We start from the raw sequence: 25,420 nt of genomic DNA on the forward strand, positions 1-25,420 counted from the left end.
AACTTTTGTGTAGTATTAGTTAAATTGACAGGTTGAGCACTACACATCAAAAACATTTTAGAGTATGTAAATATTTCAAGTCACCAGCTTCTGATTACTTTAACTTTTGGTGAAAGAATTTTAATGATAACTTCTAAATATTCATTTTTAAACATTCATTTTTATAACCTGGGAAAATCCATTAGTATGTTCTGACCTTCAGAATTTGCAAAAGGCTAGTGGTTCTATCATTCAGAATTGGCAAGAGGAGATCAGAACTAATCTAAAGGCTAGATATTTTTTTTTTTGGAACTGAAAATTTCTTTGAAAAGCTTATTGACTCAACAAAGCCTTTTAAGAACTTTGGATGATAGAACCATGCTGTACTTTTTGTCATTTTTATACACCATCTTACATATTCCCAGGTTTGACTTCTTCCTCCTAAAACCATGGTGCCAAAAGCGTCCCTCAGATCCCCAGCCACCAGGTTCACATGGGCCCCAGATGCACAGTCCAGGCTGCCTGACCAGAAAAAGAGTGTGAAATATGGATGACATTGAAGGGATTGAGGGTTCCCAACTTGTTCACATATTACGCATCTCTGGGGAGCTAGTGAAGGAAAATCAGACAGAAGAGAATGGAGGCCAAGATGGATTTAGGAGGTCCAGGAACTGTGGTGCCCAGTGCAGCCTTTGTCATCTCGTCGTGACTGACTTAGGAATCCCTGAGTATGTGTTTCAGTCCCCCAGGTGTGGGTTTTCTTTCAGTTCCTAGTGAGGAGTGCCAGTCCATTGTCTGAATCTTCCATTCTGTCTCCTTCCCATGTGTCTGTGCATCCAGGCATACCGGCTCTCCCGTGGCAGAGTGTGGACCATGATCCTCATGCTGTGTCTCATGGCTGCTGTCCTCTCTGCCTTTTTAGACAATGTTACCACTATGCTTCTTTTCACTCCTGTGACCATCAGGTATGTGGAAACCCTCTGCCATGGGAGCACGAGCAGGTGTGGGCAGGCAGGCACTTTGTCTGTACAACTACAGCTCAAATGACCTCACAAGGCACCATCTGACAGCTGTGAAGAGATGATGACATCTACCTACCCATTTGACGGCCCATTGAGCTGATGGTTTGCAGCATAGATTTGTATGCATTGCATGGTGCTCTACGGACTCCATGTTGTTATAGCCATAGCAGCAGTTGCTACACAAAGACCTGTGGGCAGTCAGAAGATATGAGACTTTTCTCATGGAGATTATGCTTTAATGGAGGGACAGATAGACAAGAATCTGGAGCATAGAGAAGTAGGCACTAGGAGTCACCGTCCATGTACTGCCATGCAGTGTGTTTCCACTGGCACTAGCACACTGTGAGGCTGTTGTCCAGGAGCCTCCATGGCCAGGAGAGATTAGAGTAGCCAACCCTGAGTCTTCTGCTTGTGGAAGCTTGGTGGCTACCAGACCAGTTGGGTTATTTGTAGTCAGCCAGGCTGTCAAGGCTTTGGCAGGGTATTGATGGGAAGGAGAAATTCAGTTTAGTTCAATTTGATGTCTTTTGATTACACCCATGTCAATTGTTAGGGATTCACTGTGCCCAAGAGGCCATTTACCCAGAATTTTCTGAAACTTCAGCTTTAAGCCCCATCCTGATATAGACTCTTTCCAATGTTAGGAACCTAATTTTGTATCCATAATTTGATGTTCCTTATCTTCAAGGTAAGACCCAGTTGCCCAATCCTGGATGCTTCTCTGTATGGACCTGTCACATGCTTGTTCTTTGCTCAGTCCTTGGTTACAGAGGAATGAGGCAGGGGCTCCACTCTAGGCTCATGTGAGTGAGCCCTAGCAGGCAGGCTTGTTCAATTGAGGAGGGACCCTGGACAAGTCACGACTGCTGCTTTGTTCTGCTTGTGCAATCAAAATGACTGACTCTGCTCTAGTGTCTGAAGATTAAATTAGACACCCCATGGGACTATGAGGCATTGGCTTAGGCATCAGTACGGGTGGTACTTTGGGCTCAGGCTGACTCTGGGCATGGATTTGCTATTTGAAGATTGGGTACTCTTAGAGAAGAGGTGAGCTGAAATGTGAGGAAGGGAGGAGGAAGGCTGAAGAGGCTGAGGGCTCAGTTCCCTGCAGTGTGGAGTGGGAAGGATGGAGAGCCTGTCCTTTGCAAAAGGGGTGTGTTAGTGCCTTCCAGTCCCAGGGGGTCTTCTGAGGATGAATGAAGGATGGTGGGAAAGCACTTGAAAGAAGCTATAAAATGTGACATACTCCACTAACAGTGTCAAACCTTGCCACTTGGACAACTCAGGGGGCAAGACATAGACCATGGGATGTTTCTGGGCCACACCTCCCTCTTCTGACCAACTCTGTGATTGATAATAATCTGAAAGCCAGAGTATTACCCATATATGCCTCTTCTCAGTATCTCACTGCTCTGCTCTGAAGGCAGCCCCAGGTGAGAGCTGAGAGGTTCCAGGCCTGAGGAGTACTGGGGAGATATTCCCAGTCTTGCAGCATCTATTTATAGTCTCACTTCTCTAGAAACTTGTTTGTAATTTTATGTTAGAGTAGTCTAAAATTTTAGTACTCTAAGTTTCACTATTTATATTTTCTGTATTCTTCTTGACTTCATCTGTTTTGGTCCTATTATTCTGAACAGTATCAATTTGTATATTTACACAGGGGCTCGGTTCAGTAGCAGGGTATCTCTGTGCTATTTCTGAGTTGTGTATTAATGCACACTAATTATTTTCTGCTGGAAGCAGGTCCAGGTGAGCTTCCTCTGTTGAGGTCAGTGATGGCTAGGGACTTGATGCTCATTTGTAGAGTCACTTTTGCTCCACGTCCACTTCCACACTGCTTGGTGGGCTGGTCCCTCCCTCAGACCAGCTCAGGGAAAGGCTGTCTATTTGGCTACACTCTGAATCAATGGCTGGAGGGTTGCAGAAGGACCCTTGGCTGCAGCAGGACCTCCAGTCAGCCTCGAGACCCATGACCCAATTTCTGTATGAGAGTGGGCAATGTGGGGTGGGCAGATGTAGAGGATGTGATTATGCATTTTCTAAACTTTCTTTAGTGCCATCTTTCCCACCCATGTGCACCCTGGAGTGTTTGTAATTTTGGTCTTAGCAGGGATGGGTCTGGGACTGGGCAGCAGGGCTCTCAAGCACCCAGATGGCTCTAATGGCAACCCTGGTACAGAACCACTGCTGGGTCTGTATGTTCCCTTTATAATAAAGAGTCGGTGTTTAGTAAGTACCAGGGAGGGGTGAGGGGAAAGCTTAGGGACAGAGCATCTGGGAAGGGGAAGGAGATGAGGGGCTATGTTGGCCTCACTGGGCAGGCCTAGGCCCGCTGCATTGTCCCCCACCCAGGCTTAGAGAGGTCTGGGAGAGAGTGCGCATTCACCTGGGCTGGGCTTGCCCTTCCCTGGGGACCTGCACACAAAGAACTGTAGCTCCCTTAGACCTGCAGGGGTGTAGGACTTCAATCAGATACTTCAGATAGTGGGCTAGCTTTCAGGAAAAAATGTGGTTCTCCCCGAGTCAGCTCTAACCTGAGCTTCTAATCTCTCATCCCCCCTGCCCCAAGTATTACCCTTCTCATAGGGTGTCTTTGTATATGTATGTGTATATGCATATGTGCCTTCCGTGTATAAGGAAGTATTTTGTAAAATTTGGATTCCTCACTGGCCTTTGCTGATGTGATACATGGAACTCCTATTTTTATTTCCCTCCCCTTGTGGAAGATTATGTGAGGTGCTCAACCTGGACCCAAGACAAGTCTTGATTGCAGAAGTGATCTTCACAAACATTGGAGGAGCTGCCACTGCCATTGGAGACCCACCAAATGTCATTATTGTTTCCAACCAGGAGTTGAGGAAGATGGTATGTACCACTATAACAGGTTCCTTGCAATAAATGTTGACTTTAGTTTACTTAGCACGCCACCCAATATGGATGTCTTTGCTAGAAATCAAGCTCAGAATGTTAGCTCTCCACATTAAGTGCTATTGGTCATCTCAAGAGAGGAATATTAATTGGCTAACCTTACAATGTAGAGTTAAGTGGTCTGAATTGATTACATTCTTATTCTGATAATATTTTTAAGGAAATAATTAGATAACATGGTCTACTTAGTCCTAATATATTGAATTAACAAGAACTAAGGGTTTTTCCAACTAATATTAAATACCAAATGATCTGTCCCTTATTCCTGAAGATATGGTATTTTTTTCTATGTATGGTAGACATCCACTGAAGAAAGATTTAATGTTTTTAAAAAAGAGCCAGAAAACGAAGGCCATTGCAGATTCTTTAAGAACCCTTATAAGTAATAATATATAATTTCTTTGTACAGTAAAATAAAGACAAAGTATTAAATAAGGACAGTACAAATGATATTTCACATATATTAAAGGTTAAAAATTAGAACTATGCTGGGGGGAGGTTGTTGCAAGGGTTGTTCAGTGGTAGAATTCTTACCTGCCATGCAGGAGACACAGGTCCAATTCCTAGTCCATGTACTCCTCCAAAAACAAGCAAACAAGTAAAAAACCCAAACAAACAAAAATTCAACAAATGGTGCTGCAGTAACAGGAAACTCAAATGGAAAAATAATGAAATGTGACCCTGCCATACAGCACACAAAAGAAAATTAGAACTATATAGATAATTTTTATTTATTATTCTTTGGTCATTAGAAAGTTTTTCAATCATGAGATATCAGTAAAAATACTTCCAAATTGGTTTTCATTATTGTAACTCACAGGTTTATGTGCGTGTCTGCAAAGTGTGTGTGTGTGTTCTGTCTTTCCTAAAATTTATTAAATCTTTAAGTTTATGATTCTAAGATGTTGATGATTAGTTTGTGGGCCACACCATTATCTCTGAGATTTGGGGTATAACTCAGATGTTCCGGCTAAACTTTAAATTTACCCTAGCACTTCCAGTCTTGATGCATAAGCTGGGTTGCTGTAAAGCCTCAACTCTTTCATGGTCATGTCACCCTGGAGCACATTAGAGTGTAAGAGCCCTGTGATTTGTTCTAGGAAAACCTGTCAGTGAGGATGGACCCACATACATGGGAGACAACTATATTTAAAAACATAATATTTATTTTATTATTTTTATTCTATAATAATAAATGAATTATAGAAAATATAAATAATGTGCAACAAATGAAATATTATTATAAGCGTATCACCCAGAGATAAATACTTCTCATATTTTGATGCATGTAGACTCCTGGAGTGTTTACATGTGGTTATAGAGGAATAAGAGAGATAGCACAACATATCTTCTGGTTAAGATGGAAAACACGGACTTTTTTGGTCACTTGAGACAGACAAAATACATGGAATAATGGTTATCGAGACACTGGGAATCAGGCATAAAAGAACAGTGATCCCTGAGAGACAGGAAACAAAGAGGTGAGGACTATGATTGCCCCATCTTACTGCTTTCCAGGATCAGACAAATAGAAAAAAAATAGCAAGATTTAAACATAACCAAATTAGTAATTATATGAAATGTAAATGGACTAAATATTCCAATTAAAAGGCAGGGGCTGCAAGATTGAACAACAACAACAGCAACAACAGCAAAATCATCATAAAACTCTATGCTGCTTACAAACCACACTTAAAATATAAGGATACAAGTAGGTTGAAAGTAGAAGAATGGCAAAAGATATACTATACTAAGACTTGTTAGAAGAAAGCTAGCAAATAAAGCTATAAATATTTGCAAAAGTAGACTATAGAGCAAAGATTATCACCAGGATTAAAGAAGGACATTTCATAATAATGAAGGGGTATATTCATAAAGAGGATATAACAATCCTAAACATTTACACAACTAATGACAGACCTTCAAAATACATGAAACTAAAGCTGACAGAACTGTAAGAAATAATAGATACATCCTTGGAGGTTTTGATACATCTCTCCCAATAATTTATAGAACAAATTGACAAAAATCAGCTTGAATTAGTGGGCATTTGTAGAAAACTCCCATCCAACACTAGCAGAATGTGTATTCTTTCCAAGTGTGCACACAAAATTTACCAAATTAGAACATATTCTAGATCATAAAACAAATGTCAATTACTTTGAAAGATTTCAAATAATACGAAATTTATTCCCTGAATGGAATTTAATTAAAGATAGAAGTTAATAACAAAGATATTTGGAAAGTCTCCAAAATTTAGTTTATGGAAACTGAATAACACATTGCTAAATAGCCCAAGGGTGAAAGAAGAAATTAGAGGGTAAATTAGAAAGTACTTGAAATGAATTATAATAAAACAGACATATCAAAATTAGTGGGAATCCTCTAAACTTTTCTTAAGTGGCCACATAGTTAATATTTTAGGCTGGCAGGTCATATGGCCTCTGTCACAATTACTCAACTCTGCCATAGTGCAAAAGCATCCATAGAAAATATAAATAAATAGACAGACTTGAAAAACCTCTGGGCCAACCAGTGTGGAAAATAAGAAAATAAGACACACATTACAAATGTCAGGAATAAAAGAGATGATATCACTATAGAGTATGCAGACATTAAAAACATGTTTAAGAAATATAATGCCAATAAATTTGACAACTTTGATGAAATGGAAAAATCCCTTGAAAGACATACACTACTAAATCTCATTCAAGAAGAACTAAAGAATATTAATAGGCCTAAAACTATTTTAAAAAATTGAATTTTTAGTGATATACCTTTTGTTTTTGAAGAAATCAATAACCTGATTCTAAAATTTATAAAGAAATTCAAAGTATCCAAAATGACTTAAATAACTTTGAAAGTGAAGAACAAAAGGGGAAGGTTAATACTACCTAATTTCAAGACTATTTTTAGAATCACAATTATTAAGACAGTGAGGCATTTGTCTTCAAGATAGGCAAGTACACAGATGGAAAAAAGAGGGAGTCTGGATGTAAACTCACGTACATTGACAACTGAGTTGGATTTTTTTTTTGCCTCAAAAAGTGAATTTATTCAGAAAAAAAAAATGACAAGATGTCTGTGCCAGTTTGAAAGTATTATGTGCCCCAGAAAGGCATGTTGTAATCCTGATCCAATCTTATAGAAGCAGCTATTTCTTTTAATCCTGATTCAATATTGTAGGTCAGAAAGTTTTGGTTAGATTATCTCCAAGTAAGAAGTGACTTTTTACTTTAATTAGACCCCTGAATTCACTTTTTAAATGCTGTGATGCATTTATCACCACTCTATAAACTGACTGGATGACATAGACTGTCCTATTGCACCCTCACCAGGCAACCTGAGCTAAATGGCATGTTCACTATTGAGAAATATGTGTTGGACATACTTCTCAAGAGGGAACGTGCCTAGAATGGGGTTTTACCAGATCTTCCTGCTTACATTGTCCTTGCCCAGATGTTAGTCCTGGAATGAGCAGTATATTTGCTACAGAACATTTAAAAAGAACTATGTCCTCTGAGCCCAATTTTCTTACAAGACCAAGTGTTTCTTTCTCATCCAAAAGTCAGGAAGCAAATGTAGTTCTGCTTTAAGGATTGTCTGTGCCCTAAGCATGAAACAGCTCCAACAACCAAACAGGCATCATGCTAGGATGAACAAAGGACTATAAGAGCTCTGCTCCAGACTGATATAAGATCAACACCACCAATCAGTTGTCTCTTTACCCACTGTCAAGCAGTTCACAATTGAATTTTGACATAAATTGGCACAAAGCCAATTCAGTGGAGCAAGGACAGTCTTTTCCACAAATACTCTAGGAAGAATTTGATACTTACATAGAGAAAAATGAACTTTAATCCATATAGCCCATTATATCAAAAAATTAACTCCAAGTGGATCATAGACCTACGTGTAAAATCTAAAATTGGAAATCTCTAGAAGAAAATATAGGTATAGAATAGGTTGAGACATAGCATAAATACGGTGTTAAGTATGTGGGATTCTGTGTTTCATTAGGTTGCTTCTAGACTTGTTTTTCAATTTCTGTTAGTTTTTCTCCTTTTTGTCACACAATATTAACCAATATCATTATTATACTATTAAAACTAATAGTATATAATACTAATAATACTATTAGTATTATACTATTAAAATATTAACAGCTCAGCTTCTGGCTGACATCTCATTACTATTAATGTAAAATTTTAGGCACTCTGTCTTTCCAGGATACAAATTGAATTAATTCTGCCATTTCAGCCTGCCTTTAGAATCCTGGGTCTGAATTCTCTGTACAGTGTGATGTGACCTAAGACAGGCTCTGGGTTCTGGGTCTCCTGCCAAGGGAAAGCATACTCTGAGGGACCATTTCCATAGTTCCTCCATGTCGCATGGACATGTTGTAAATAGCCAGAATGTAGATCTAGTGGGGGCAAGGGACCTCTGATCACAGTGCTGAGGCTCAGCCTACACTCCTGGGTATGTTTACACACTACTTTGTGGCCAAGTGATGACTTCGGGGAACCTATCATGGCCTTAGTGCCATCCTTATTTTCATCAACTTCCTTGTCTTCCACCCGAGAGACCATCCCTGAAATTCTTGGTTAAGCAGTTTCTCAAAAAGAAGAAATTCAATGAATGGCCTTCTGTGGATAATCAAGGGTTCTTTTAATTCATGTAATAGTAGTTCAGAGATAAGGGAATACTTAGTTGTATGGAGACACAAATGAGTTCTCAGGGAAGTGCCTTTAGCAGTAATTAATGTATAAAATGCCATTTAATAATGACAGAGTAGGCATATATTTGCATCACATAATGGGCAAGCTTATTTTGCATTATATTTGGTTGTTCATCAATCAACTGAAATAGAAGAAGACATTATGAAACAAAATCTAACTTGGGAATTAAATTTTAAAATATTCACAAAGAAAATTCACACTTAATATATAATTCAGATGAGCAATAAATGAATCGGACTTTGGAACGGTTAAAAAAAAAAGTCACACCTGGCAAATTATCAACGTTCTCTGAGGACTAGGGCACAGTAAGAGGAATGTGTGAGGAAAAGTTATTTCCACTTATGACTATCACTCCCTTCTCATTTTCCTCCAGCCTCCTGGGATGACACTGTGCTAGAATTTCCAGCACTGGATACTTGGGTAGAAAGATCTGTAGGCCCACTATTTCACCATGTGATTATCAACATGGTGAAATAATCACTTACTCCTCTATCCCACCCCACTTGGGAAGCAAGACTCTGCAAGGGTCCCACTTGCAAAACCCTCCTGTCCCTTTATTCCCAGCAGGGTGGTTGGGATACCATTCCCAGTTTGTTGCTACATTTGCTCATTTATGCCTATTCTAGGGAGACTCATTAGTAGTGAGCACAACTTTTCAACTACCTTTTGACCGACTATATTTTCCACACTACTTGGAAGGCCCGTTTCGAGGACTCATATTCCCTCATTCCCTGGGTACCACCTTACAGTTCAAAGAACAGCTTTTCCCTGCCATCCTCATGTGTGGAGTGTGCTAGGCTGTCCTTTGCAGGGTTTTCTCTTTCACACCTCTTCAAAGCTGTGGGCTCAGGGTTCTGCTTCTGGCCCTTTTCCCTCTTGGGTCTTGCATTCTGAAGCAGGGCTCCTCCACCACTTGCTCTGTTCCCTGTGTGCTGGGAAATCCCTCATCCATATCTCTATAATAGGTCTCTTGTGGGTTGAATTGTGCCCCCCACAAAAGACATATTCAAGTCCTAACTCCTGGTCCTAAAAATGTGACCTTATTTGGAAACAGGGTCTTTGAAAAAGTTATGAGATAAGATGAGATCAAACTGGATTAAGTTGGGCCCCAATCCGATAGACGTGTTCCTTATAAGAAGGAGAGAATCAGAAACAGACGAGCAAAGAGGGGGGAATGCCATGAGGTGAGAGAGACAGAGATTGAGTTATACCTTAAACCAACGAATGCCAAGGATTCTTGGCTAACATCAGAAGCCAGGAGAAAGGCATGGAAGAGATTCTTCCCTAGAGACCCCAGAGACATGATGACCCTGCTGGCACCTTGATTTGTACTTCTACCTCCAGCAGGTGGTTTCTGTTCTTTCGGGAAACTAAGACAGGCTCATATCTTCTCATGTCTGTGTGTCTTAGGAACAGTTCCATCATGTGGGTCTAAAGATTCAAATGAAGAATGTCCAATGCTAGATTCACTGACTTTGTCATTACCCATTCCTGGAGTACTGCAAAACTAACCTTATTTGGTATCCAACCATGATTCTGTTTTCAAATTAGATCTTGGACATTTTACTAAAGCACCCAATAAATTAAGTTAAATACATGATACCAGTTTCTGTAGGTTTTTCACTCTGAAGAATTAAAACAAGCAGTTTAGTTTAAATCACTCCCTATGGCTCCTTTTACTATTCTGACATCCCAGAACTAGCCTGAGAGTACCATCCTAGAAGATGATATTGGTGGCCTGGAGTATCAGGGCTGATTTCTCCATAAATACATGCAAAACTAATAAGGCTGTCATTGTTTTAATCTAATTCCAGTGAATCCAATTTTGGTTGTTTTGCATCTCAACATGTGGCCATTTACGTCACTGAATAAGGACAATGCACAAAATTAAAAAGAAAATAACTGTGTGGAGGAAAAAAGAGAGCATTAAGATAGAACCATCAGAGGAGTCAGGGCAATACAGCAGTGTAGGGCAGTGTCAAATTTAGTTCGCTTACTAAATTTACTGCTATAGCTAATGCCATTTCATCCCCCCTTTTCCATTTCCAGGGCCTAGATTTTGCAAGATTCACAGCACACATGTTCGTTGGGATTTGCCTCATTCTCCTGGTCTCCTTTCCATTCCTAAGACTCCTTTATTGGAACAGAAAGCTTTATAACAAGGAGCCCAGTGAGATTGTTGGTGAGTATCAGCACCTACTCATATATCCTCAGATTTCACTATTGTGTTATATATATATATTTTCAGAAGATCTCACAACAAGGTGAGAGGTATTATCACGTTTAGAACATCAAGAAAACGTCATTTGTTGGGACACTATGCACTCAGTAGGTGTGACTGCCTGCTTTTAGGGCATCTAAATTCATGAGCTATGTCTCTTTCATTTCCTATAAAGTGAGATATGGTGGCAGGTGGGGAGTAATGGCCACCATACCTGGTTCAAATGTCATGACATGATGAAACATATGCACAACAATAGCACATGATACAAATTTACCATGTAGACTGATTGTTCTTACCTTAAGTAGTAGTTTGAGGATTACAAAAACAGTGTCATAATTCAGGATAGAGGTACAATTTAAAAATGTGAATCCAAAGCACATTGGTGAGGTACCAGCCAGTGGGATGTAAGCTTGTAGCTATCTAATTGCTTTGCATTCTCCTCATTTAAAATTTTTAGTAGATGTTTTATTGAGAACAACACTGATTAAGCTACAGATACGAGACACAGATCCCTTGAACCAGCCAGCCCCCTCAGAGGGCTCAGGAGGTGATTCTGCGCAGTTGCCGGGCAACAGGCCATGCTGGAACTGGCTGGGATATAATTAATGGGGATGTTTTCCTTTCTCTCTGACCTCAGATGACAGGGTTGACTGGCATCCTCAGCAGCACTTAGAGTTTGCAGAGCGCATAGATTTTATTTTTATCTCCTACATCCTGTGCTATTTCTCTTTCCTGTGTTTTACAGGGTTTTGATTTTTGTTTATTTTTAATAAGATAATCAAATTCCCTCACTGGCAATGTAAGCATATTCTTGCCAACACAACAGCTTATGGGTGGTGCCTCTGCCTTCTTGCCATGTGTAACTTTCATATGATTCAGAATCTGACTATTTCTGTTACATTTAGGAAAACCTTGTCTTACATAGCTTCTCAAAATCCATTTATATATACATTCCTGTACATAAAGCAAGCTTCTCTTAGGAAAATTTAGCCATCTCTACAAAAAAATGGGTTAAGCAGAAACTGCTATTTTAGGCTGTGTTTAATGACCAAATGCACAAGGAATTAGAATACTTCTGTGGATATGAAAACAGTACTTCAGATGAAATCAAGAAACAAGAAATCCCTGGGTGGCCACTCTGCTTTCTGAGTGAAGATGCTGTGCACTTACAAAGACTGCTCTGCAGTGTTCACAAGTGGGTCCTGATCTGGCCACCCCAAAAGGCTGAGCTGTGGAAAATGGCCCCAGTCTGGAGAGAAGGCTGGGGATCCAAGTTCCTGTCTCTGGGGGAGAAAGGGACAGTCCTTCTAGCATTTCAGTGAAAGCTTCCTGTGGGACAGGACCATCCCGATGGCATAGTCTGATTCATGTTGGAGGGAGTTATGTTGTCTTTACAAACATAGGTAATTTCTCATCCCCAGTGGTCTACTTTCTTAAGGAAAGAAAAGAGTGTTATATCCTCCTGCCATTTTGTTTTTTTTTTTCATGGGCAGGCACTGGGAATCAAACCCAGGTCTCTGGCATGGCAACCGAGAACTCTGCCTATTGAGCCACTGTGGCCTGCACCCTCCTGCCATTTTGCCACTTTGTATTGGGAAGGGGAAGACCACAAGTGATGACATTCCTTTCCTTTTTTGAAGAAAAATTTAATCAATGTTCATCTTTCTATAATGATTAGATATTTCTGGCAATAAGATACCTTGATCACACTTCTATTATTGACCAGTTAGAAGTGTCCAGAATGTTTTAAAGCCAACTAATATATTATTACTATTTATTATTTTGCTATATTTGAGAAATATTTTAAAAATCATTGTGATAGTAACACATACACATAGTAAAATGTAAAAAATTCAAATGAGTATACATGCAAACAACAGAAATGAGTCGTCCTCTAGCCCTAAATGCAGAGGTAAATCATCATCTGTTTCCTTGGCTGTCCCTCCTGCAATTTTCCATGCATATTTATACATCTATTTTTATCTCTCTATCTTTTAAAAATTTTATCTATTAGAGAATTTGTGGGATTATAGAACAAGTATGCATAAAATACAGGATTCCCATTTGCCACCCTGTTATTAACATCTTGCCTTGCTGTGGTGCATTTGTTACAAATGATGATAGCACCTTTTTATAACTGTACTATTAACTGCAGCCCATGGTTTAACTTAGGGTCCACTGTTTGTTTAGTGAAGTTCCATGGATTCATGGAACTTAAAAATAAAAAATGTTTTATTCTTTATTAGATTGCATACCATATATGCAACCTAACATTTTCAGGATGTTGTATAATCAACTAGTATGTTAAGATGAAATAAACTGATATAAATGAAATAAATTAATATACTATGTTTAGTTTTCTGATGGAGAAAATATTTGATGGAGCATGAGGGAGACTGTGATTACTCTGGATATTCAATTTCACTATTGAAGCTTGTGTTTACCCAACTGCCCTTTACTGGTCGAATCTCCCCTGCCTCTTCCCAGCCTCTGAGTGATCAGAACCACCTGGAACAATTGTCACATTTACAGATTACAGACCTCAGCCCCAGGGTTGCTCTCCAAGAGAGTCTTGTCTTAAGATTGATTTGGGATACATGGATTTTGAGGTACAGAAAGAAGGTAGATCTGTATGGTTGATGTCTCAGCTGCTCCTTGGTAAGGAACTGAGGAAAGCTTTGAGGGAAGTGATGTGGGTGGTTGGGGGCAGATAAATCTGGAATAACACCGAAAGTCCAAGACAACACCGAAACTAAAGGAGGCAGTGGTGGAACCCAGCGAGAACACAGGGCAGTCACCTTGACTTCCACCACTGCCTCCAATCTGTGGGGCTTGATAAAATGCAAGTCAAACCCTACCCCAGGAATTCATATCCTATGGATCTGCAGAGTATATGCAGGACAGCTTTGGTTTTTCTGCAGGGAAAAAGTGACTCTGGACTCCTGGTGATGTGCTAGCCTTTTTCCTTTCTATACTTCCAGTCTCTTACACGTGTGCAGGTCCTGCTTATCATGTTTCTCAGATCCCTGAGCTGGCAGAGGGACCAGCATTGTGGCCTGCTGGTGGCTTTGAACGCCAGCTTAGTGCAGCCGTGGTCTTTACCAGGGATGTCCCAGCTTCCTCGTCCAGAGTATTACAGGATCCAAGCCCACCAGGCAGCCTCTCATGGAAAGATGCTGAGGGGAAAGGGGGGAGAAAGAGGGAGAGGAAGAGAGTGTGAAAGAGAGGCAGAAGAGAGATGGAGTGACGGAGACTCAGGGGAGAGAGGGGAGAGATGAAGGGAAAGGGTAGAGAAGGGAAGGGAGAGAGAAAGTGGGAGGGAAAGCGAGGGAAGGAGAGAGGGAGTAGAAGAGGGAGAAAAGGAGGGAGAGGGAGAGACTGTGAGAGAATGGGGACAGAGAAAGAACAAAGGAGGGAGAGAGAGAGAGGAAGAGAGTTTGGGCAAGGGGGAGAGAAGGAGGTAGAGGGAGGGAAAGGGGGAGAGAGGGAGAGAAAAATGAAGAGACAAGGTAGAGAGAGAAAGGGAGGGAGAGAGAGAGAAGGAAAGAGGGACAGAGAAGGAATGAAGGAGGGGGAGTGAGGGGGAAAGAGGAAGAGAGAAAGAGAGAGGGATAGGGAGAAAGGGAGGGGGAAAAGAAAGGAAGAAAGAGAGAGCGGGAAAGGGAGAGGGGGTGTTCTAGTTTGCTAGCTGCCAGAATACAGTATACCAGAAACAGAATGACTTTTAAAAGGGGGAATTTAATAAGTTGCTAGTTTACAGTTCTAGGCTGAGAAAATGTCCCAATTACAACAAGTCTACAGAAATGTCCAATCAAAGGCATCCATGGAAAGATACCTTGGTTCAAGAAGGCTGGTGAAGTTCAGAGTTTCTCTCTGAAGTGAGAAGGTACATGGCGAACACAGTCAGAGTTTCTCTCTCATCTGGAAAAGCACATGGTGAACATGGTTAGGGTTCCTCCCTCATCTGGAAGGGCACATGGCAAACATGGCATCATCTGCTAGCTTCTTCTCCTGGCTTCCTGTTTCATGTAGCTCCCCAGGAGGCATTTTCCTTCTTCATCTCCAAAGGTTGCTGGCTTGTGAACTCTGCTTCTCGTGGCTATGTCGTTCTGCTCTGCTCTCTCTGAATCTCTCATTCTCCAAAATGTTTTCTTTTATAAGACTTCAGACACTAATCAAGACCCACTCAAGTGGGTGGAGACACAACTCCATCTAATCCAGTTTAACAACCACTCTTGACTAAATCACATAAGAAATGGCTGCCTTTACAAAATGGGATTAGGATTAAAACATGGCTTTTCTAGGGTACATTCATCCTTTCAAACCAGCACAGGAGGGTAGACTTGGGTGAGGGAGGTAGGGAGAGGGAGGGGGAGAGTCATAGGACACTCTGAGATATGGTTCTCTGGGACTTGAAATTCCAGCTACATGAACAGTCCTGAGAGCAACAGCCAGTGGAGGAGAAATGACTTCGGCGCTTTGATCATTTGGTCTGTAAGTGGGACCTGACCTCCTTCCTGGCCAGCACCCAGAAACTGGGGCAGAGGAGACCCGGGCAACTTGCTTTATGCATACCACACACACTGTGAGGCCTTTGTTTTATGCCTGCTTGCTCAAGAATTGACCTAGATATGAATGTGACATCACTAGTCTCTCTCTTTTGACCCTAAAATCTTCTTCTCTATGGATAAAAGCCAAGTAAGTGCAACATAGTGATGCATTGGACATGTGGTTTACCATCTAGAATCAACTCTGAGATACTGGGTATTTGCTTATCAGAAGCTGATTTTCTTATGCTGCATAACCCATCATCACAATGACTGATTCTGGAATTTTTTTCATTGGTTTTGGCCAAAAAATAAATTTCTAACCTCTTGGAATATATCAAAAAAAAAAAAAACATTTATTTTTTGAGAGCTTTTCTTGCCTTTCCTTACATTAATTTGCCCTGACCAAAAGGGAGATTCAAGTACTGTCATGAAAAAAGGCTTTAAAAGACAGAAATTAGAAGCTAGGAAGTTCAGGTAAGAAGTTTTCCTTGATGTTAGGTTCCTAATTTCCCAGTTACTCTGCACTGACCTTTCACAGCCTTTCTGCTGCTTTCTGAAGAAAGTGAATGGTTAGGGCCCTTCTCCCAAGTAAGGCACCTTGCTCTGAAAACAGGTCAGAAGGTGGTAGAAGTCATTCCTTGATAATTGTCCACAAAGGGCCCTGGCAGAGGGAGCTGCAGAACGGAGCCAGGGTGACTTACTGGGCCCTCTCCCTGCTCTGTTATACCCTGAAATGGACATTGAAAGGGCTGGGAGAACCAGAAAGAGGCCCACCATTGGCGGGTACCCAGATGGCCTTGGGAGTGCCACTTGGGAGGAGGGCCCTGTGGGCTGCCCCTGACTTCCGGTGCCTCTCAACCACTTTAGCACAGTGTGTTTAGGAGATGAATGGGCTTATGGGGAAGACTTTGCTTTCATAGATTTTGGGAGATTTGGTTGGCTTTGACCCAAACAAAGGATTGGAGTCCTGGAACCTTAATTACATCTTAACACATTAACAGCAGTTCTTCCAGGTTAAAGTGTTTTCTAGGCATTGAAATGAGTCATTGCTGAAAGCTGGGCCATATGGCTTTGAGACGTGCTCAGGGAGAGCCCAGCTCCCAGCTGGATTTGCATCCATCTTCTGGGGATGCTTACCCTCTAGCATCACTCATTTCCCCTGGCTGCCAGTCTTTTTTATGAATCTGGGGAATTCAGACCAAAAAAAATTAATTGAAAATCAAAATATATTACAATATGGATCCCTCTGGCTGCTAATATCCCAAGGCCTGCATGCTGCTCTTAATGCATGTCTGTTTCAAAGTTCCTGAGATGACCATGAATTCTCCCTGATTCAAAGCTCAACTCATTGTACCCAACTGGTAAAAATAATGGGTTAGAACAACAGAGGTGGAAATAACCCACTTTAGAAATAATGACTCCAGAGCCCAACTTTTTTTAGTGAGTCTTTCTCACTGGCCTAGATCCCTGTCTTGGCAGTGACCCCTCCTTTGTGTCCTATGGTATTATTCATTGTTGAATAATCTGCTGGCTCCAAGAATCTCCAAACATCCATGTCTTGGTTCTCCAAGTGTTGTCATCTGTGCCAGCTCTGCTCTGAAGTTTCTGTCAGCTCTGTCATTTCTGACTTTCTCCAAAAAGCAAGCCAGAACCTAGAAAGAGCCAAGAGAAGCCAAAAGACGAGAGTCAGCCCTGGAGAAGTAATGTGAGGATCCCCCACAGGAACAGAGGCTGAAAGCAACAGAGCCCAGGAGCAAGTGACCAGCATGCCTTCCCAACTGACAGAGGTGTTCCTGACCCATGGACCTTTCTTGAATTAAGTTATCTTTTCCTGGATACCTTAGTTTTGACATTTCCATAAGTTTAGAACTGTAAACTTGCAACTTATTAAATTCCCCTTTCTAAAAGCTGTTCTAGTTCTTATATCACATTCTGGCAGCTTGCAAACTAACACACTTGCCAACATTTGACATGCTCAGTCTTTTTAATTGTAACCATTCTAATAGGTATAAGGTAGTAGCTCATTGTGGCTTTAATTTGCACTTCCCTAATGACTAATGATGTTGATCTTCTTTTGATGTGCTTACTGAACATCCATATATCTTCTTTTGTGAAGTATCTGTTAAATTTTTTTGTTCATTTTTTTTTTTGGTGGGGTTGTTTTCTTATTATTGGATATTAGAAGTTCTATTGCACTCTGGATACAAATCCTTTATTACACATATGCTTTGCAAATATTTTCTCCCAGACAGTGATTTGTCTTTTTTATTTTCCTAACAGTATTTTTCAAAGTGCAGAAATTTCAAAGTTTGATGAAATTCAATTTATCATTCCTTTTTAATTTTAGAAGTTATTCTTTTTGTGTAGTATCTAAGAAATCTTTGCCCAACCCAAGGCTATAAAGATTTTTTTCCCCAATGTTTTCTTCTAGAACTTTTATAGCTTTAGTTTACACATTTAGGTCATGGTCCACTTTGAATTACTTTTTGTATTGGTACAAGGTATGGATTGACTTTTTTTTTTTTTTTTTGCATCTGGCTATCCAATTGTTCTAGCACCATTTGTTGAAAAGGCTATACCTTTGTACTTTTGTCAAAAATTAGTTATCCATAAATATGTAAGTCTATTTCTGGCCATTATATTCTTCTGTTTTCTATTTGCCTATCTTGATGCCAATACCACATTTTTGTGATTACTGCAGTTTCATAATAGGTCTTGAAATCAGGTAGCATTTGTCCACCAACTTTGTTCTTTTTCAAGGTCGTTTTGGACATTTTCAGTACTTAGAATTTTGATATGAATTTCAGAATCAACTTGTCAATTTTAACCAAAAAACCTTATTGAGATTTTGATTGGGATTGCATTGACTCTCTAGATCAATTTGGATAGAACTAGAATCTTAAAAATTTTGAGTCTTCTGACCCATGAACAAGGAATATCTCTCCATTTATTAAAGTCTTTAATTTCTTTCGACAATGCTTTGCAGTTTTCATTCTAAGAGCTTATGTATCCATTGTCAAGTTTATCTCTATGTATTTCAGAGTTTTGGTGTTCTGGTAAGTTGTATTTTTAAAAATTTCAATTTCCAATTATTTTCTGCTATATATAAAAAAACAATTGACTTTATGTATTGTTCTTATATCCTGCAACCTTTCAAAATCCTTTATTGTGTTCTAGTCACTCTTTTTGGCTGATTCCATACAATAGATGATTAATGCATCTGTGAATAAAGACAGTCCTATTTCTTCCTTTCAAATCTGGCGCCTGATTTTTTTCTTGCTTATTGCACTGGCTAGAATCTCAAGTATAATGATGAATACAAGTGGTGAATACAGTCATCCTTGCTTTGTTCTTCACATTAGTGGGGAAGTATTTAGCTTTTCACTAGTAAGTATGGGGTCAACTATAGGTTTTTCATAGATGCTCCTTATCATCTAAGAATAGAAAGTGCCCTTCTATTCTTAGTTTTCTGGTTTTATTATGAAGGGATATTAGATTTTATCAAATGTTTTTCCTGCATCTATGGAGATGATCATATCAATCTTAGTTTTTAATTTTTGGATATGGTGAATGACATTGATTGATTTTCAAATGTTAAGTCAACCTTGCATTCCTGGAATAAATCCCACTTTGTCACAAAATATTATCACTTTTATAAATAATTAGATTTGATTTTCTAATTTTTTAATCAAATGTTTATTATCTATATATATTAGGGATATTGATCTGTAGCTTTCTTTGTTGTATTGTCATTGTTTGGTGTCCTTATAGGATGAATATGGAGGTATTCTTTCTTCAATTTTCTGAAAAAATTGGTACAGAATTGGTGCTACTTTTTTTTCCTTTGCCTTTAGCAATCAGAATCCACAAGTGTGGAGGATGAAGGCCTGGACGAGCTAGTGACCTGGGACAGGAGCAAGTGGAAAGTGGGCTTAGGCAAAAACTACTCCTGTGCTCTGAACTGATTATGGGGCACAATGCTGTCCTAGATTTTGTTTATTTGTAGTAGGTATCTCTTCCTAGCTTGTTGAATGACTACCCCTGGAATTTACCAACTTATTTTTCTCCTTTTGCATGTAGCATAGCATTTTACACATACGGCATGTTTGATAAATGTGTTGACTGAGACTACTGACTGAACTATGAAACAACAAAAGCACTTATTTGAGTTCTTAGAATTGCAGTTCTGGAGCACAGATTCAGATAGCAACACAAATTATGTCCTGTCTTGGGGCTTCCAAGCAAGAGTATTTAAAGAAAATGATTACATAAGTGGTTAGTAAAGAATTATAATTGGTGGATGTTCAAGAAGTTCAGAGTGCCTTTGAAGATAGACAGTTTATTTATTAATTTGTTGTTGATTTCTGGCATCCAGATGTATTTAGAAACATTGTCGCATTTTGTCTGGCATACCTGGGAAATTTGTACTACCTGGCTGAGACATGCATAAGAGTAACTTCCTGAATGGCCTCCGAACTCCATTTCAAATCTTTAGCCATGGTAACTTCATTTTCTTTTCTTAAATCTTAATGCAAAAGTATAGAGGAGAAGGGGAATGCAACAGTGGCTCAGTGGCAGAATTCTTGTCTGCCATGCTGGAGACCCAGGTTCAATTCCCGGTGCCTGCTCATGCAAAAAAAAGAAAAAAAGAAAAAAAAGAGTATAGAGCAGAATGACATTGGCACAACCAAAATAGCGTTTCAAGCTTGTGTACCTGGAAGAAAAATGATGTCATTGAGAAACTAAGAAAGTAAGGTTGGAAGGGGTTAGTTTTCTGGGAGAAGAAGAGATGTTTAGCTCTGTGGTTGTAGCCCAGGGTCACAGGGAAATATCAAGTATCTTGTTGTCTTAGAGGTTCACAGGTAAGACAGGGTCACAGGTAGGAAAATGATGCAGGAAGTGTCAGAGGAAGCTGGTGAGAGGAACACATATGGGTTAAGTGGTTTGTGGTAAAGGGAACGAGGCTCTCCTCTTCTGGACAAAATCTCTTCCAACTCATTTCTTCCATACTTGATGATGCAACAAGAGTGCCACGTGGGCTGAGCTGAGGAGAGAAGCATGTCCTTTTGGAGTGATAGGTTTAGAAGACAGGCAGGTTCTCGTGGTGCACGTGAGACCTCAGGCCAGCCTTGTGGATGCAGCATGGGCCTCTGGCTTGGCATAGATGCAAGGAGGACCCAGGCCTGACCCTCATGCTGGTACCCAAGCTGAACTCAGCTGCTTTGGTAAAGGGCCTTACACCATTGGTCCTTTAAAGGATGTCTGGTGAGTTTCAGTACTTTATGGGCTTGTGTGGTCTCTCCTTTGAAGCATACTCAGAGCACTGAAGGAAATGCTGATGCAATCTCAGCCAAGTCACAGCTTTCCTGTCCCAGAGAGGGTTTTCCTGTTCCAATGTCAGAAGGCAGGATCATTGGGTTTTCTCCTCCTCCTCTTCCTCCTTTAAAAAGAAATTAGTTACCATAGTGTTTTGGTTTCTTAATGCTGCCAGAACACAATATACTAGAAATGGAACAGCTTTAAAAAGGGAACTTATTAAGTTGCAAGTTTACAGTTCTAAGGCCATAGAAATGTTCAAGCTAACGCATCCAGGGAAACTACCTTGATTCAAAAAAGGCAATGTGTCTGGAATACCTCTGCCAGCTGGGAAAGCATGTGGCTGGCGTCTGCTGGTCTTGAGGCTTCTTGGTTCAATCAGCTTCCCTGGGGGCATTTTCTTTCTCATCTCCAAACCTCTGGGTCTCCTGTTGGCTCTGTAGCTTTTTCTAAATTGGTTCCCTCTTAAAGGACTCCAGGAAGCAACCCCACCTTGGATGGGTGTAGGCATATCTCCATGGAAACTACCTAATCAAAAAGATCCCACCCAACAATTTTGGATCAGGAATAAAAGAAACGTGGTTGCCTCCACAAGATTGGATCAGGAAAAAGGACATGGCTTTCTGAGGTACCAAACAGCTTCAAACCAGCACATGTAGCAAGATAGGTTTCTTAATGAGGTATGAAATTTTCAAAAGAAATTATAGATCTTTTTCTCTGAAGAGACTTTTGAATTATACCGCTTTCTTTCCTTTTTTTTTTTTAGTAAGCTATAAGGTAGCATTTTTACTTAATGAAAAAATATGATGCATCTTTGTTAAAGAGTCTTCGTCTTTGTAGTTGAAACTTTCGAGAAAAAAAACACTGTTAACTGAACTTGTATTTACGCTCCTGTTCTCTGCTAGTTCTCTTTTTTCCTGCAGCTCTGAAAGACCTCCCTTACAGTCTGGCCTAATTAAGCTTTGATTCTCCACATGTGTGGTAGGTCTGCCACAGCGAAGGCGATCAGTACTCGTTCACTGAATAAATGGTGACTTAACAGTTGCAGTTTTGCTGATTTCATGTACATGCCAGTCCCCTCTACCTTAAGATGACTTGGATTACCGACTCACCTTCCCTCTGTTCTGAATTAGTTGTCAAGTCCTCTAGTCCTGTTTTGAAAGAGTTTTGTGCTTTAAATTCATCATGAGTTCTTGTGATTTGTAGCGTAGGGCGTTGCACATAATAGCTGACCAACGGAAATACTATGCTTTTTCATATTCTTTTAATGAATATTTTGAGAAATTTAGTTAGTAATTTTATAGTAACATAAAGGTTAAATGTAAACTTTAATGAACTATTTTAAGGTTGTAGAAGGCAACGAATTTGCAACTAATTTCTCTTGGCTGTTCTCTATCAGAAGGTATCTGACTTCATTTATCGGTGAACATTTACCTCGTTCCATTAATCCCACTGGTTCATTCCTCTCTCTCTCACTTCTGTCCTTGGTTATAAAACCCTTTCTTAGACTTCAAAGTCATCTGTGGGGCCTGCTCAGAAAGGAGGGCTTTTTCCACCTCCTGCTTCTTACCAATTGCCCTGTCGGAGAACTTCATTTTTATTCCCAGTGTCTACTAGATCTGTTTCTGAAATCCCTGAAAGATTAGTTGTAATGTCCAGATTTTAGCTAAAAGTGGAGTAATAATTCCTGGCTGCAAGACATCATTTCCTGGGAGGGGAAGGTCAATGCATGTTGTTTTTCATGTTTCTATTCAAGAAAAGGATTTACTCTTCTCCCAGAGAGTTGAAGTTGTGTTACTTCATCTTCATGGTAATTGTTTAAAGTCAGTTTTTATCTTCTGGCGTCCAGTACAGTAAATAAAGCAGATGCTACGATGCCACAATTTTTGGCGCAACTCTAAGGTGTATTTTCTCTTTCCTGGAACGCGGTGAGGAGCCCGGGTGTCCGTGGCATCTGAAGCGACGGCACTCACGCCCTCTGTCCTTTCCTCTCTACAGAACTGAAGCATGAGATCCACGTGTGGCGCCTCACCGCGCAGCGCATCAGCCCCGCCAGCCGCGAGGAGACCGCCGTGCGCCGCTTGCTCCTGGGCAAGGTGCTGGCGCTGGAGCACCTGTTGGCCCGCAGGCTGCGCACCTTCCACAGGTAAGGGCCCCGTTCAGACCACACCCTGTGTAAAGCAGCGCCCCACATCTCAGTGGGTGTGCCCACGAATGGATTGCGTGAAGAACCTATCCCACCTCCACAACCGCAGCATGCAAATACAATATATATTATCAACTGGGTTAAAAAGACTGTTCTCCGGAGTTTTCCTTGGCACTATTCAGCACTGGCCTGTGTATAATGAGTGCTTTTTAGGTCCGTTCACTATACTCAATTTTATATGGTACATTATTTTATCTAATCCTCATACTAGCTTAAATGTCTTAGACCCCTGCTTAAGGGCAAGAAAATGGAGGCTCAAAGAATTTATGCAACTTGCCCAGGGCTATAGAGCCTTAACCATTCCTCAGGCCCTCCTGACACTCACAATTTTTGCATAACAAGAATTTTAAAATTAGCATGACAGATTCATCTAGCACAATAATGTACTGATTTATTTTCAGGGAGATCAAACACATACAAAAATCCTACTGAATTCATTTCCTGGAATTAGTATTTATTCCAAGCTGAGACAGAAAGGTTAGCAATAAATTGGTGAAACTTTTCTTGCCAGTAGAATGAGGTGTTGGGCTCCAAAGGGTCTGTGTGCTGGAAACTCTGACAGAGAAACAAATATCTGCCAACCTTGCAGACCGTGGAGCGCTCCTAGAATAGAGAAGAGGACTGGGTGGAAATGAGAAAGTAATTGAGGAAAGGGAGATGTAATCCTTGTAGGAGAGATCAGGAATGCTCCTCCATCTTGCAGTTTGCTGATCTACACCTGGGGTCCCTGGGCATGGCAGTCTCCTTTCTACTAGAGTGAGAACAAGGCCAAAGCAGGCACACTGAAGTGCATTCTATCTGGGGAGTGAAGCCTGAGGGACAGAGAGCTGTCTCCAGCATTACCTAGGTCACCAAGCCAGGCTCCACTCCATCTGGTGATGCCAAGAAGTCGGATTGCGTTCTTCATCCAGGCTGCAAACTGGGAATAGAGTAATCAACCGAAAGGATGACTTTTAAAAGGAGAAAACTTTTGTGAATTAGAAAAATATGGGAGAAAATGGTCCTGAATCTATTTAATGCCCTTCAAGTTTCAGCATGCTTTATCTGGCATAGAGATGCATACTCAGTGTTATCTCAAAGTTAAAATGGGCTACACAACGTTGAAGCTCATGTATCTTACTGCATTTCATTAGCATATCTATGTCGATCCATAACCACTGACTAGGAATTAAAAGAGCTCCTAGGGATGATGAGCCCTGCTGCCTCCATTTTCCAGATAAGGAAACCGAGGCCCAGAGAGGGTAGGTGGCTTCCCAAGGTAACACAATCACTGAGGTTCAGATCAGAATGAGGGCCATCTACCTCTGCAAGTTTCTTTCTTTTTTTCTTATAAAAAGTTGTCTCTGGAACTATTTCAGTTTGGGTCTGCTGCGATTTTCTTTAAGCCTCAGACTGGCTGGACGGCCAGTCCCTGCCTGGGTGGTCAGTCCCCTTTAATATTACATGTGACTTTGGAGTGTGAAGACTAAATTCTCCATTGGACACCTTCTGTTCCCTAATTGGTAAGTGAGCAAGCAGATAAAAGATGGAATAAGAAACAAGGTTGAGAAAGAAGGGCAAGATGGTACCAAGGAGGGTGACCAGAAATGGAAGGGAGGGAGCAGACATAAACATTGTTTTGATAAACATTACCCTTAAAGCAAGTGGCATTTTTGTCCCTCATTTCTTCCTTTAGCTAGTTGTAAAAGTAACATCATCATTTTGAAAAAAATTCAGAAAAAATAGAAAAGTTTAAAGGGGAGAACAAAGATGACTTACCATTGTGCTCCTAGAGATGACTGCTGTTTACCCTTTGGCAAATGTTCTTTAGGATATAGTTTCCTGCTCTTGGGCACACACGTAAATTCTGTCTTCACATACACTTCATTGAAACATTTTGGTCATTTTACGTATAATTTTGTAACTTGACTTTTTCTTTGGAAATGTGCAGTAAGCCTCCTCCCCTATCAATAAATATAGATCCACTAGTCACTACTTACAACTGTATGCATTCCATTACTTGGCTGCATCAGGCTTTGTTTAATGGATCATCTATCAATTCTCATTATTAACTTTTTGCTACTACTAAAATGATTCAGTGTCATCATTATACATTAATATATACATTTTATATGTGCAATTATTTTCTTAGACTCAATTCCAAAAATTAGAATTACTAGACATCATGTATTTTAATAAAAATATTAAAATGTTTTTAAAGATTTTTACATGTTGAGAGATTGCCTCCTGGAGAGGTTGTATAGTCTTACAGAGGGTTTCATTCATGTTTTTTTATCTTGGAAACTGAAGACAGAAAAAGAGTCTCCTATTATTTTAATTTGCATTTATTTGATCACAAGCAAGGTTGAAGAACTTTTCATATACTTCTTGAACTAGTTTATTTCCTCTTTTGTGGATTGTCTATTTTCCGTACTCTTAATCCTTTATCCTATAAATTACAAATATTTTTCCTCATT

At 40.2% G+C, this 25,420-nt stretch overlaps 1 protein-coding gene and 1 non-coding gene across 2 annotated transcripts in view; one reads left to right on the top strand and one right to left on the bottom strand.

Moving 5' to 3' along the window:
- OCA2 (OCA2 melanosomal transmembrane protein) overlaps positions 1-25,420 on the top strand; it is a 366,025-nt gene that overhangs the window by 124,805 nt on the left and 215,800 nt on the right. Inside the window, exons 12-15 of the mRNA XM_077122323.1 lie at positions 820-944; positions 3,728-3,866; positions 10,718-10,850; positions 22,757-22,904. Coding sequence (XP_076978438.1) covers positions 820-944; positions 3,728-3,866; positions 10,718-10,850; positions 22,757-22,904 — 545 coding nt within the window. The remainder of the gene's footprint in view (positions 1-819; positions 945-3,727; positions 3,867-10,717; positions 10,851-22,756; positions 22,905-25,420) is intronic.
- Positions 7,531-7,670, bottom strand: LOC143652888 (small nucleolar RNA SNORA48). Its single transcript, XR_013160935.1, has one exon. It is a non-coding gene; the product is annotated as a small nucleolar RNA SNORA48 (small nucleolar RNA).

This window comes from Tamandua tetradactyla, chromosome 12 (assembly GCF_023851605.1).
Source record: "Tamandua tetradactyla isolate mTamTet1 chromosome 12, mTamTet1.pri, whole genome shotgun sequence".
NCBI classification, from domain to species: Eukaryota; Metazoa; Chordata; class Mammalia; order Pilosa; family Myrmecophagidae; genus Tamandua; species Tamandua tetradactyla.